The 13,874-nt window shown below is 40.1% G+C and overlaps 2 protein-coding genes across 7 annotated transcripts in view; both read left to right on the top strand.

Moving 5' to 3' along the window:
* Positions 1-3,217, top strand: part of LOC103381523 (transmembrane protein 87A) — a 10,635-nt gene extending 7,418 nt beyond the window's left edge. For all 4 annotated transcript variants that reach the window (XM_008313942.3, XM_025055791.1, XM_025055794.1 and 1 more), the window contains 7 exons: positions 403-461; positions 584-687; positions 765-844; positions 1,773-1,837; positions 1,935-1,987; positions 2,181-2,211; positions 2,307-3,217. In XM_008313942.3, coding sequence (XP_008312164.1) covers positions 403-461; positions 584-687; positions 765-844; positions 1,773-1,837; positions 1,935-1,987; positions 2,181-2,211; positions 2,307-2,348 — 434 coding nt within the window. In that variant the 3' untranslated portion in view covers positions 2,349-3,217. The remainder of the gene's footprint in view (positions 1-402; positions 462-583; positions 688-764; positions 845-1,772; positions 1,838-1,934; positions 1,988-2,180; positions 2,212-2,306) is intronic.
* Positions 3,218-4,620: 1,403 nt separating this feature from the next.
* vps39 (VPS39 subunit of HOPS complex) overlaps positions 4,621-13,874 on the top strand; it is an 18,920-nt gene continuing 9,666 nt past the window's right edge. For 2 of the 3 annotated variants that reach the window (XR_003049676.1, XM_008313993.3), the window contains exons 1-14: positions 4,621-5,240; positions 6,280-6,345; positions 6,649-6,713; positions 7,716-7,758; positions 7,840-7,934; positions 8,220-8,318; positions 8,412-8,504; positions 9,117-9,300; positions 10,454-10,574; positions 11,027-11,147; positions 11,369-11,498; positions 11,692-11,834; positions 11,935-12,075; positions 12,742-12,883. Coding sequence is in view for 2 of the 3 variants with exons in the window: in XM_008313993.3 (XP_008312215.1) it covers positions 5,168-5,240; positions 6,280-6,345; positions 6,649-6,713; positions 7,716-7,758; positions 7,840-7,934; positions 8,220-8,318; positions 8,412-8,504; positions 9,117-9,300; positions 10,454-10,574; positions 11,027-11,147; positions 11,369-11,498; positions 11,692-11,834; positions 11,935-12,075; positions 12,742-12,883 (1,516 nt within the window). In the remaining variant the exon portion in view is untranslated. The remainder of the gene's footprint in view (positions 5,241-6,279; positions 6,346-6,648; positions 6,714-7,715; positions 7,759-7,839; positions 7,935-8,219; positions 8,319-8,411; positions 8,505-9,116; positions 9,301-10,453; positions 10,575-11,026; positions 11,148-11,368; positions 11,499-11,691; positions 11,835-11,934; positions 12,076-12,741; positions 12,884-13,874) is intronic. The other variant, XM_017037391.2, reaches the window with a different exon arrangement.

Here is a 13,874-nt window from a genome sequence, read left to right as displayed (position 1 = left end):
GATCAGTGAATAGATACATGTGGTTGTGGTTATAATTTCTAAATACTTTTTTCTGCAGCGGCACTAAGATCTGAGCATCAGATGTTTTGTTTAGCGGAACATTTGGATAACTTGTGTACTTGTTGTTATTTAGATAAAAGCTCTGAAGCTGCAGCCAGAACATTATTAGCTTCTTTTTAGACTCAGTATGGAAGAAAAATCCTCCACCAAACTTGTCAACCTTCCTGAAAAACAAATTCACCCTTCAGTGATTTTTCATGCACCATTTGCAGTTGCATTCATGTTCAGCTGGGATTGAACATTTCTTTTTGGTTGTTTTGCTTAAGGCTCCACATGGATACAAGCGTTTGCGTAGCCTTTACAGACATCAACATCAGACCTGTGTTTACTCTGTGTCCACAGCTTCCATTATATTCATCATCTGGACCACCAAAGTCTTAAAGATGGTGGACTGCCAGACGGTCAGTTTATTTTCTGTGGCTCTTTGATTGCTGTGTGTTTTTCCATGTTCCACAGCAATGAAAAGAGAATTTTCTTTTCGCCTCTTTATTCTCTCTCCTCTCTGTGTTCATTATCACTGCAGGGTTGGAGGAACCTGTGGGTGGATGATGCCTTCTGGCGTCTCCTGTTCTCCACCATCCTGCTGGTCATTATGGTGCTGCTGCGACCCTCTGCTAACAACCAGAGGTCAGAGTTCATCTGAAGATGATTCATGTCTGTTGACCTGCAGCTGGACCTCACTCTGAGTTCTTTGTTCCTCTCAGGTTCTCTCATTCTCCTCTGATTGACGAAGATGATGATGAAGAGGACGAGAGCAAGGAGCCCATGCTGAACGAGGCTTATGGTGAGAGATTTCCACTGGTCCAGACTAACGTTACAGGACCAGCAAACCGTTGTGGAGAAACACTTGCGTCAGACGGTGTTTGGGAAACAAACACATGTTGGATTGGTTTGATTCACACGCCATGACAACCAGAGAAATGAAAAGATAAAATAAACAAAACTTTTAGTTGGATTCTTTCAAATTGTGCATGACCACGTAGAGCAACAGTAGATTGCAAAGGATTGCTGGTAGATCATGAGAAATTAAAATAAAGTACGCTGGTCGTATTCACCACAAAAAGCTACTGACATCTGTGAGTTCTACTTCTATACTCATGTCTGACACAATGCAGTCCAGTGGCGGTGAGGCAGCTTCAACCAATCATCGTAGTGGAAAATAACCAGTCGATAATATGTCGCAAAAATAAAATCGAAAAAATAAATATTTATGTTTTATAATGAGTCGATAATATGTCGCAAAGAGGAAAAAATAAATATTTATGTTTTATAATTATAAACTAATTATAAGTAATGTTACGATAAATCACAATCATATCAAGTCCACACTGGGAGACACCAAACAACAAAATTGATTTAATATAATAATAATAATAATATATCAAATATTTAAAAAACGATTAAAAAATATTTGGTAAGCTAAGACATTAATAATGATAAAAAAGATCAAGTTAATAATAAAGTTAAATAAGGTGAATAATAGGTGAAGTGACTGACTGTTCTGGGGAATGCTGTAAAATGTCAGTGTCCTTAAAGCTGCAGTGATAAATATAGTAAAATGGAGTGTCCTTAGAGCTGCAGTGATAAATATAGTAAAATGGTCTTCCTGTTACTGTCACATCAACACATATCCTTCAGTCACAGTCATGTGACATCTTCCAGCTAATAATTATGACATATGATTCATTCGTATATTTTTTCTTTCTTTTCAGAGGGGATGAAGATGAGAGGTTCAAAACCTGAAATGAATGGCTCCCAAAAATTATTGAGCAAAGAGGTTTGTCTGTGTTTGATTATTTACCAATGTTTCCACATCATTGTAGCTTGTTTTTTATTATTATTATTATTATTATGTTGAATCTTTTTTTCACCAGGATGAAGACCTGAAGTGGGTGGAGGAGAACATTCCTACAACTGTTGCTGACGTGTAAGCAGTCATTGATAATAGACTTGTTTTTTAGAAACTCTAAGACAAACAAATCATAGTATTCATCTTGACAGCCATGAGTTTATATTTATTCATTCCTTATATTTATATTTGTGTAAAACATTGTGACTTTTTTTAGGGTTGTAGTTATTATTCATATAATACCTAACCTAATTTCTGTTGTGTCACACAGAGCTCTACCTGTGATGCTGGATGAAGAGGAGGTAAATTCTCTCTTCTTATTATTTTTATTATAGTCTGTTTATAATGTTCCTGAACATCATCCAAGTTTTCTTATGTGTTTCTTCCTACATCACAGGAAATCCTAAAAACTAAGATGGAGCGATCTAAAATGGAATAGAAGGAAAGCTGAAAAAAAAGATTATGAAGAGACAGCAAATCACCCAGAGTGGCCATGGATGGATGGATGGACGGATGGATGGATGGATGGATGGATGGGTGTGTATGCGGGTGCTTTGCAATGACCAAAAAGATGGGGGTAAAGCCAATTCTTCTTTCTGGACACTTTATCTTTTTAACCATTAATCTAAAGCAGGTACTGGTTGTGGATGGATGGGCTGCTGTAATGGCATGTACAGTAGAAGAGTACACTCCAAGATTTTTTTTAAATGTCTTACTATTTATTTATTTGTTTTTATTATTTTTACCCACAATTCAAGTTGATTCCTATTCTTTTTACTATAAGCTGAAACATGTTTTCTCTGTCACTGCGAGGAGCCACGCTGACGCTGAGTGGATTTAATGTGTAGGAATATTTGCACCATTGTTGCATCTGTTCAGGTCCACGTCCTTCCAGGACATTCTCCTTTCATAAGAGATTATTTTTAGCCAACACTGTATCTGACACTCTGAACTCATTGTGGGAGAAAGTGTTTCTTTCAGCCTGTGTTTTATTGCTTCACATATTATTTAACAGTTGAATGGCATCAGTTGATGAAAAAGAGAGAAAGATAAAATATGTTGTAAACCATTAGGTACATAAATAATCATTAGCATGTTTTGTGCATTTACTTGGCCACCGACGTTCCCTGTAGAAAGTATATGACTTTGTGTTAACACATAACCAGCACTTTTCCTTCTGTACTACATGTGGAAGTACTGTACAATATATTCTTTTTGTAAGCAGGAATACTGCTTCCGTTTTCGGGAATTCATGGATTAACACTAACAGGAGAGCAAAGGGAGAATATTAAAATAAATTTAAAAAAAGCATTTTTTATTGCATCTCAAATGTTATTATTTTATTGGATGTATGAAGGATTTAATGACTTTGGGTCATTGCAAAAATATTTAATATATTTAATTAGATGAATTTTAGCTAAGTACTTAGTGAACACTGGTTGATGGATGGCAGTACTACAGAGACGGACAGACTTGTCCACATAATATTACAATTGTAATATTACAATAGCTAACATGAACTGTATCCTCAGGGGCCACCACTGGGATTAACTGAGTCACTGTGAAGGAGGAATACATGTGTTTAAAGACAGTTACATAACTGTTTCCATTTGTCATTTCAAACTGATGTTCCGACCAGAACCATGTCAGTTAGATGGAACCAAAGATGTGTGTCATCCCTGCAGGAGCTCCGTTGGCTGATTTAACTCACAGAAACACTGGAAAACTAATCAGTCCTTTCTGTTTCTACCCGTTGAAAATGACCTACAAATTACCATGCTTTAACACATGTCCTCATGGTCCTCAACTTTGAAACAACCAGGATAGTTGGACCACAGTTGTATGTTTTAGACCAAAGTTTTAAATGTAGTTCCAATCTGTGGCACTTGCAGAGTGAACAGTTCAGTCCTGCTCTGTATTCCCTGAAATCATTATTCCTCTTGAGTCTACGATAAAGTACACAGTTTCAGTTTTTTAATATTTTTTCCTTTCTATTTAATAGCCAAGGTTTAAAGTAGCTTCATGTAAAAAATGTTGGTTACACAGTTTGTATATACAGTATGACACTCACTGTATGTTTGCATATCTATCACCTTTCACTGAAGTTTATTTTCATCCTTACCTAAATTCACTAGGGCAGACTAATTTTAAATACTGTACAATTAACATGTTTCCCTTTTCCACAAGTAATTATATTTACTTTGGACTTAAACTGAAATATAGTCCTATATGTGTGCTATCTACTGCTATATGTGTGTGTATGCAAAATTGAGCTTTTTGGTGAATTTTCTATCAGCAGTTTAGTTATATTATTTATATAGTAATAATAATTATTATTTATGTAGTAATTATTTATACTACTACTAAAGATAGATAAACACATAGTGGAATGTTAGTCTGAAACTTTATGTGAAGCTGGCAATATTGTGGCCTTTTGCAAACATTCTACAAATAAAGTTTATACTGAAAAACGGTTCAACTATTTTACTTTATATACTTTGGATGTGTAACGAAATAATTTAATGGAAACAAAAAATCATGTTTTTAGAGAACATTCGCGAATACATATGTATTGTGTACGTATAATTAGTGTAAGATACTGAATATAAAACAAATAGAACTTGTTTTTGCACACGACCTTTTGAAAGTGCCGTTTCAGATATCGAAAAGTCTCGCGAGAACTGTGGACCCACTTTAACACAATCCTCGTGAGAGCGCTGACTTTGGGTCACGTGTCTGTCAAAGCTCGCGCAGCTGATGTCAACACAGCCAAGGGAGGAAACTAGAAGCTAACTCAGGGAGTTGAAAGTAGTGTCTTTGACTCTTAACAGTCACGTCTAATGTGTATTAATGTTATTGTTAGTTGTTGGCGACAGCCTAACCGGTTTTTGGCTTAGGCAGAACATCATGGAGTAAGAGGGAACTGTGTTTACTAGCACTAGCCGCGGCTAGCCTGCTAACCTGTGAGGTACCGACCGGACTAACAGTGTCGTCAGCTGTTGTTTTGGTTGAAGAGATTATTGGCCCACACGCCGAACATCACTTTAGTGAAGCAGTCAGTGACGCCGGAATCGACCAGGCCACCTCCTCTGTTTGGCTGCAGAAACACGGAACTGCTCAGTCTTTGATGGCGACAATTGGGTGTACCACCCCAAACAGAGTCTAAATCAGCTGCTGTCCCGACCCTCGTCCACTCATCGCAGGATTAATCTATCAGAAGGTCGGTTAGCTGACCCGCAGAAATATCACTCCTTCAACATGCATGACGCGTATGAACCAGTGCCTATCTTGGAGAAACTTCCTCTTCAGATTGACTGCCTGGCAGCCTGGGGTAAGGTGTATTTGTCGTTGTTTTAGAATGACTGTTGTTTGAGGTGGACTATGGATGGTTCAAATATGAAGGTTTTTATTTACTCGAATCCGCCAAGTTACACGATCAACAGCGAGTCAATTGCACGATTGTACATAATTTGGACAAATGCAGTACAATACAGGACAGTACTAAGTATAGTAGGTACTGGAAACGTCCCTGCAAGAGTTTGATGCGTTTGAACATGATGGCATGACGCCGTTGCTGCAGGTTATATCTCAAAGATGTGTGGAATCCATTTTCAATGAATGTTTGGATGAAAATAAGGTTCTTGACGTGACACCTTACCTGTTCTGTTTCCTTCACACAATCAGCAGTTCATGTAAATATCCAGACCAGCCAGTGTGACATCTGTCTTAAAGAATGAATCACCTAAATGTCTTATTCTGATGCTCAGTGTGATCAGCACTTTTAAAAGTATGTCTTTAGACAGAAACGTGTTTTCTGACTTGTTAATGGTAGATTATACAGTAACCAAGTGTCTTTGACTACCAACTGACCAAACCTCCAATGATAATAAAAACCCCACACAATACACAATAAAACACAGAGAAAGTACAAAGTACCCTGATGTACAGTACAACTTTAACACCCTGACCCAAAAGCATACGACGTATAAACAAAGTCAAGGACAGTTCAAGGACAGTCCACTGAGGGACAGTGGGAATCAGTATCTGATATGAATTTAAGAAGTTTTAACAGCCCTAACAGAACTGCACATCATCATCATCATCATGATCATCATTATGGCTGTAAAGTGGTCACCCACTATATTTGTCTGAGAGCCAGAACTTTTCTTGACTTAAATAAAATTAATTTTTTAAAAAAATCACATTTTTGTCTAACATGATAATGTTGTAGATGTTTGGAATCCATTCCCGGAGCAGACTGGACAGTTGATGATCACTGCTCTGAATGAAGACATTTCCGTTTGATAAAAGACGGATTGTTGGAAATGACTGACTGCTGGGTTTTTGTTTGTTTTTTATTTGTTTTTCAGAGGACTGTCTGCTTGTGGGAACAAAACCGGGGCATCTTCTTCTTTATCGTATCAAAAACAATGCAGGTAAAATTAATAAGTGTGTTTGTTGCATAAAAATTGCATTGCTGAACAATGCAGGTAAAATTAATAAATATTTAAAGTGTTTGTTGCATAAAAATTGCATTGCTCAGATTGTCAGTAAACAGTCATTAACAGCCGTGATGGAAATAAATTAATTAATAATGAGGTGAAATACCAGGGTAAAACATGCCATTATATGTAAATACTTTGAGTACTTGCCACAGTATTTGATTGGACGATGTATTAATATTTCAGCCCAACATTGGACAACATTCTTTTGATTATCAACTCTCTCTTTCCTCTTAGGTAGACATCACTTTGAGGTGACACTGGAGAAGTCCAACAAGAACTTCTCAAAGAAGATTCAGCAGGTGCTTCAGTTATAACAACACACATTGGTCTAATATTTTTACTCAGGCTGTCAAACTGTCAGAAGTGTTAAACTGAGTGATCACAGCGTAGCTGCAGATTTCTGTGTTACTATGGTTATTGTTATAAATCAACATTCTATGACTCCATTAAATAACAGAATTAAGAATACAGAATAAAGTCAAGGACAACAAGTTTCAAAATTCTGCTTTATATTCTTGCTTGATTTAAGTCATTGCCGTGGATCTTGATGGCGGCTTTTAGGACGTGTTAGGATTGGGCGATATTGCCGTATTGCACGGGAAAATATCTACATAGTTCATTTTGCGTTAAAATACATGGGCCACAAGTTCATACCTATTTCTCCTCTCCCTCCCCCTGTGTCCCCAACACACACCGTCTTTTCAGCTTCACCTCCTTCACTCTGACACACGAGCCCTACCCCCTCCTTCGACATGAGTATTTCATTATCCTCCATTAACACAGGCAGGGTTGAATTGGTATTCCAAGCATCTTTAGTGAAAAAAAAAAAAATTCCACAGTGTGTGCAAATAATAGTGTAATATACAGTGCATATTAGAGCAACACAATTTTAATTTTGTATTTTAATAATATTTAATTATGCATTAACTCTGACAGGCCTTATTTTTACGTAAATTATATTTCTTTGCCAACTTGTCTAAGGGCAGTCTGCTGTGTCTGTGCTGCTGAGCAGAGTTGCCAGTGACACTGCAGATCTGTCAGTCTGTTGTCAGTATTAGTCTGACACTTCCTCTTCACTGCCACACCAAGCCCCTCCCTCTGTGAGTCACACCAACGTTAACATCCAGACCTGGTGCCAACCTAAAATACCAAAGATGTTTCATGTGATGTTTATTTACCAACAAACTGTGGTGAAAGTCCCCGTGTGATTGGTTGAGCTTTTGCACACCACACTGAATGCTGACTGTGGAGATGTTCAGCTTGTGCTTCATCAAACTGTGTCTCTTCTTCTTCTTCTGTAGCTTTTTGTTGTCCCTCAGTACAAAATCCTTGTCAGCCTTCTGGGTGAGTTCCGTTTCCTGTTAGCGAACATGGATTGAATTGGAACAACACTAGAGATTTAACGTCTGCTATTGGCTCCCACAGAGAACAACATCTACGTCCATGACCTCCTCACGTTCCAGCAGATCACTGTGCTGTCCAAAGCACGAGGAGCCTCGCTGTTTGCATGTGACCTGCAGGTCAGTTTCAGTGCAGTGATGACCTTATGTCATTGGTGATGTCTCCAACGAACAAAGAGCCTGTCATGCTGTGCATTATTTTAACCGTTTACTGCCTTTCACTTGATCAACATTCACACAATCTCTGTTTGTAGTTCAGAGGTCAGTCCAAGGTCAGATCAGACAAGATTCACAGGAGCTTCTTGTACATTTTTTAGTAGTGTCTGTAGTAACAGTCAGATTACCGCCTCATTTAATCAGAACTTCTGAGGGTCGTACAGCTTATATTCTCTCTGTCTGCCACAGCAAACGTCTACAGGAGAGGAAACGCTGAGGATGTGTGTGGCAGTGAAGAAGAAACTGCAGCTGTACTACTGGAAGGACAGGGACTTTCACGAGCTGCAGGTGTGTGAGTCAACACGCTGTCATGTATGCTGTGGTTTTTTTCCAGTCCTTTTGACAAATTTATCTGTCTTGTGTGTTCTTTTTGTCTGCTAGGGTGACTTTGGTGCTCCAGATATTCCAAAGTCCATGGCCTGGTGTGGAAACTCCATCTGTGTTGGTTTCAAGCGAGACTATTACCTTTTTCGGGTGCGTTGTCTGACACTTCCTTTAATTGTATTTTGGTAGAATGATGTAAAAAAAAAATCTTTTTAAGCCTAAGAAAAACATTTTTAGTCTTATTTTCTGTAGGGACATTTTTAAGACTTTTTTTTTGCAAAGGCCGTTTCCATCAAAAGTTTAAAACAATGGCATTCATCTACAGATGGTGGTCTCAACCCATGGCCATCATATCTCTGGTGGGGATTTGACATAACTTGAAATATTTTCAGAGGTCGTGAAAGTGTGTTGAACCTCTGGTGTTGGACACGGTCAAGTTGATTTTGAAAATAACTTCTGTATTCAATTTCTTTTCCAAGATTAGTTTTGTTCTAATCTGATGGGATTAGAACATCGTGTCAGAGAGCATCCAGGTATTAAATCATGTGTTTAATTGTGACCAATACTTGTGTCTCTGCTGTGTCCCAGATGGACGGGCGTGGCTCAATTAAAGAACTGTTCCCCACTGGGAAACAGCTGGAACCTCTAGTTGCCCCACTGGCTGATGGGAAGGTGGCTGTTGGACCGGGATTAGAACATCATGTCAGAGAGCATCCAGGTAATAAATAATTTGTTTAATTGTGACCAACACTTGTGTCCCAGATGGACGGGCGTGGCTCCATTAAAGAACTGTTCCCCACTGGGAAACAGCTGGAACCTCTAGTTGCCCCACTGGCTGATGGGAAGGTGGCTGTTGGACAGGATGACCTCACTGTGGTTCTGAATGAAGAAGGCGTTTGTACTCAGAAGTGCGCCCTCAACTGGACAGACATCCCTATAGCAATGGGTAAGAGATAAACAACAGCAAATCCTGTGTGGAATTTTGAGGTGATTGTGATTTAAATTGTCGTTTGAGTCGTTATTTTATTTTATGAAGTCATTTGTCTAATTCACTCAAATTTCACCAGATATTTTTTGTTCAAACCTCTTAATGACATCACACCGTACCTGTACAGATGTTAGCTTCCCAGTAGTCATTTGTCATTAGATTGTAACCTCAGGTTGTTTTCCTTCCATTGATTAAAACCTCAGTCATGTTCAGTCAGAGACAAACTAACACAGACATGATGTCCTGATCCATCACCAGTCCTAATGTGACGTTTATAAAGTCAGGAAGACAGCAGCTGAATGAAACGTTGAATTTGAACCAACACGACATCTAAACCAATCACCGCGACTGTTCCATCACCGCTCATCTCACTAGTGTCTGCTTTTTTTTTTCTTTTTCTTTCTTAATCATTTCTTCCCTGATCTAATGTCTTTTTCCGTTCTGTCTGAGCTGAGCTGCTGTTTCCTTTGGGCCAGAATAGAAAAAAACCCCATCTCTTTACCCCATGAGTAATACATCACATTTGTGGGTAACTAATGAGCTCTGTCACAGACGTGATGCAGATGAGTTTTCCCATTCTATTAAAAAGCCGGCCCATCTGTGCTCATTTAGATTCAGAGAGAAGCTGCAGAGCAGCTACCTCCAAGATGGCACAGGCAGTTTCACAGAGACACTGTTGTGGTTTTGACTTCAGGTCAGTGTCCAGACTGAGAGTGGCCGGAAGAAACAGACGGATGGTTCACATGTCCTACCAGCAGTCTGGCTGTTATCAAATGATCTTGTCATCATATCATCTTAAAAGGGCTATCGTGAAATAGTAGTAGTAGTAGTAGTAGTAGTAGTAGTAGTAGTAGTAGTAGTGTTAGTAGTGTTAGTATTTGGAAGAAGTATTTGGAAGCAACTTGTATATCAAAAATATACAACATATGATGTATGGCCACAAGAGGGCACCGTGAACATCCGTGACAATTGAACGCTGCTACTGCACCACTGAACAACTGTTGTAATAGAAGGTTCACTCTCTCTCTCTCTTTCTCCCTCTCTGAGGTTCACTGTTGTTGCTCTCTCTCTCTCTCTCCCTCTCTCCCTCTCTCTCTCTCTCTCTCTCCAGAGCACCAGCCTCCGTACATCATCGCTGTTCTTCCTCGGTACGTGGAGATCCGGACCTTTGAGCCTCGGTTGTTGGTGCAGAGTGTGGAGCTGCAGAGGCCTCGCTTCATCAGCTCAGCAGGGTGAGGGTTTGAAGATGTGTCCAACTGCAGTCAGAGTATCAGTACTGTGTGATATAAATGTCAGCCCATGATCTTCTAATATCAACACTGGATTAGAATTCAGTCAGAACAGATGACATTGCAGTTCTGTGAACTAAGAAAACCATCACTGTAAAAACTAAGAACCTGAATTTCCTCCTGTTACATCAACTGAAATTAACCATACATCTCATCTAGACGTCAGGAAACCATATTTATTGAATAAAAGACTCCTTTAAGAGTTTTAGATTAGATTATACTAGAATATATTTTATAAGTTTATTGATCCCAGTCTGGGTAGCACAATATGTCTCCTTTTTAGATTTATAAGTTTATTGATCCCAGTCTGGGGAGAATGTTGCAACAGTGTTTACGATACGTTGACTTGTATGTCATATCATTTAATCCTCATTTACTCCTCATGTCTTTCTCAGGCAAAATATTGTGTATGTTGCCAGCAACCATTTTGTGTGGCGCCTGGTGCCAGTGTCCATAGCCAAACAGATCCAACAGCTCCTTCAGGACAAACAGTTTGAGCTGGCGCTTCAGCTGGCGGTGAGCGACACATCGACTCTCAGCTGCAGAATGGAACAGTGAATCTACGTGTTTAGATAAAATCATTCATTCTTCTTATCCAACAATCTGGACTCCAGGCGCTTTTCCAAAAAATAGAAAAGGCATTTCATGTGGTTTATGAAATTCTTGGGTAAAAAAGAAGAAAAACTCTGGATAAATGTGACTTTGTTGTGTTTGGATTTTGTCTTTCCGTCCACCAGAAGATGAAGGATGACTCAGATGGAGATAAAAAGCGGCAGATTCATGACATCCAGAGTCTTTACGCCTTCAATCTCTTCTGTCAGAAGAAATTTGATGACTCCATGCAGGTGTTTGCCAAACTGGGCACAGGTAGAGTCAAACACTTAGATTGTTAACCATGGGTTGTGATCAACCGTGGGGGACATGCAGCTAATGTGGGGAGGGGGCACATGTCTCTCTGTCAGTAGTAAATGGGGTGAGAGTATTCACAGGTCTTACAGTACCTCAGTGGTCAGACATTAAACCAAACGTCTTCATCTCTTCTTCCTCTGGTTCTGTTCAGATCCCACTCATGTGATTGGACTTTACCCAGATCTGCTCCCGTCAGACTTCCGTAAACAGCTGCACTATCCCAACCCTCTGCCTACACTGTCGGGGGCGGAGCTGGAGAAGGCTCACCTGGCTCTGATCGATTACCTCACACAGGTCTGGGGGACGTCGAGGCACATTTGGCCTTCTGCAGCAGAAATATGAAACATGAGAACAAGAACGAATATTTTAAGTTTTTTTTTTTTTGTGGTGACAGAAACGCAGTCACTTGGTGAAACAGCTGAACGACTCCGACCGTTCGACAACATCTCCACTCATGGAGGGAACGCCGACGATAAAGAGCCGCAAAAAGCTGCTGCAGATCATCGATACCACGCTGCTGAAGTGTTACCTGCACGTGAGGCCTCTCAAATATTTACTCTTTCATTTTTAATTTGCTTGGAAAAGTGAAGTAATGGTCATTTACTTCAAATGGAGGCAGTTGCAGTTTCCTGGTGCTAAATCAAAGCCGTTCGTACCTAAGGGGAACAGCAAGATCAGTTATTAGAATGTTGGATGAAGTCACAGCAGGGGCTTCCAGAATGGTTTTGGACTGAACGATCAGAGCTGAACAGGGTGGAGGTTCCTCCGAGGTTTTTCTGTTCCACCACGTTGAAACAGTTCACGTTAATGGTTCAGTTCAGTGGGAATGCTGTCAGGAGTTTCCTTATAGAGGAAAAGAGGAATCTGTTTAATCAGTGACACCCCCAGGGCCGAGGCAGAGATTATAGAGGATGGAAAAGATAGAAGAGTGTCTGACGATCCTCTCTCTGATGATGGTGAAGGCTTCTAATTGCCAAGAATCTTTTAATCATTTTTGTTAAAATAAAAAACACACCAAAGAGCAAAGAGGCAGAAGTGATCGTTGAAAAGGTCTAATACAAAGATGCAGGTTAAAAACGCTGGACAGTCATGTATTATCTGCTCTTTTTCACCCTGTGCTCCTCTCTCCTCCTCTCTCCTCCTTTCTCCTCTTCTCTGCTCCCCCTGCAGACCAACGTGGCGCTGGTGTGCTCCCCTGCAGACCAACGTGGCGCTGGTGTCCCCCCTCCTTCGTCTGGAGAACAACCACTGCCACATTGACGAGAGTGAGCAGGTGCTGAAGAAGGCTCACAAGTACAGCGAACTGATTATCCTGTATGAGAAGAAGGGTCTGCACCAGAAAGGTGAGACTCTGACAGTCGGACTTTGTCATTATACATATACACACACATCAACAACTACATCTGTCCTCTGTCCATGTCAGCACTGGGCTGCAGTGTGTAGAGTTCTTTTGTAGTGGATCAGAACACCACAACCCTGCTGGTGTCAGAAACCAAACTTGAAATGCTGGCAACAGATGTGCTGCTGCGTTGTGTCTTTGTGAAAATAGAGAAATGACGCGATAAGGTGTCGGGAGAGAAAGTTTGGTACTGAATGAGGAAGTCAGGAGAGGAGTACAGAAAAGTACATCAGGGTGGAGTGGCATGCAGATACGACATATCAGAACTGAGGTGTGTGTGGTCTGAGGGACTGATGGGTTCAGGATCTGAGCTTGGGACATGATTGAAAGTCGGCGGCAGCAACAAGGAAACGGTCTGCTAGAATCAGAGTCAAACATGTGATTGAAGAGAATTATGAACGAGCAGATCAGAGGTCAAGTTGACAGTGGAGCAGTTTGAGAGTAGAGTTGGAGATTAAGATGGTTATTAAAGGACAGAGGACATAAAGATGGTTAGTGTAACAGTAAAAAAATACAGGAAAAGTACAGTGAAATAGAAGGTGATGGTCTAAAAAAAATCAATGTGTTCTTAAAACATTTATTACACTTTTGAGGAACCAGAGTTTAAATCACTTTTCGTCTCTGGTGACTGTGGGAACTGTAGTCACACGGTCGAAAAATGGAGAAGTCAATCACGAGATAATGAGGCAAAAATCTGAATTCTTCTGCTTTTTTTCTGTTGGTTTATCTGTGGCCTGACAACCACACACATCACACATCACACTCTGAAACATCTGTTTCCCATTGGTCTTTAAATGAGATGTTGAATTTATGGGTTTGTGTTTGAGTGAGGGAACTCTGGAAGCCAGATCTGTGTCAGCTCTCGTCAGTGAGATCCCCCATTATCTCTTCCTTGACCTGCAGCAGCCACCGTGAGCTGGACTGTTCAAAGTCTG

The sequence above is a fragment of the Cynoglossus semilaevis genome, chromosome 1 (genome assembly GCF_000523025.1).
Source record: "Cynoglossus semilaevis isolate Cse_v1.0 chromosome 1, Cse_v1.0, whole genome shotgun sequence".
Taxonomy (NCBI): Eukaryota; Metazoa; Chordata; class Actinopteri; order Pleuronectiformes; family Cynoglossidae; genus Cynoglossus; species Cynoglossus semilaevis.
This window is presented reverse-complemented; position numbering and strand designations above follow the sequence as displayed.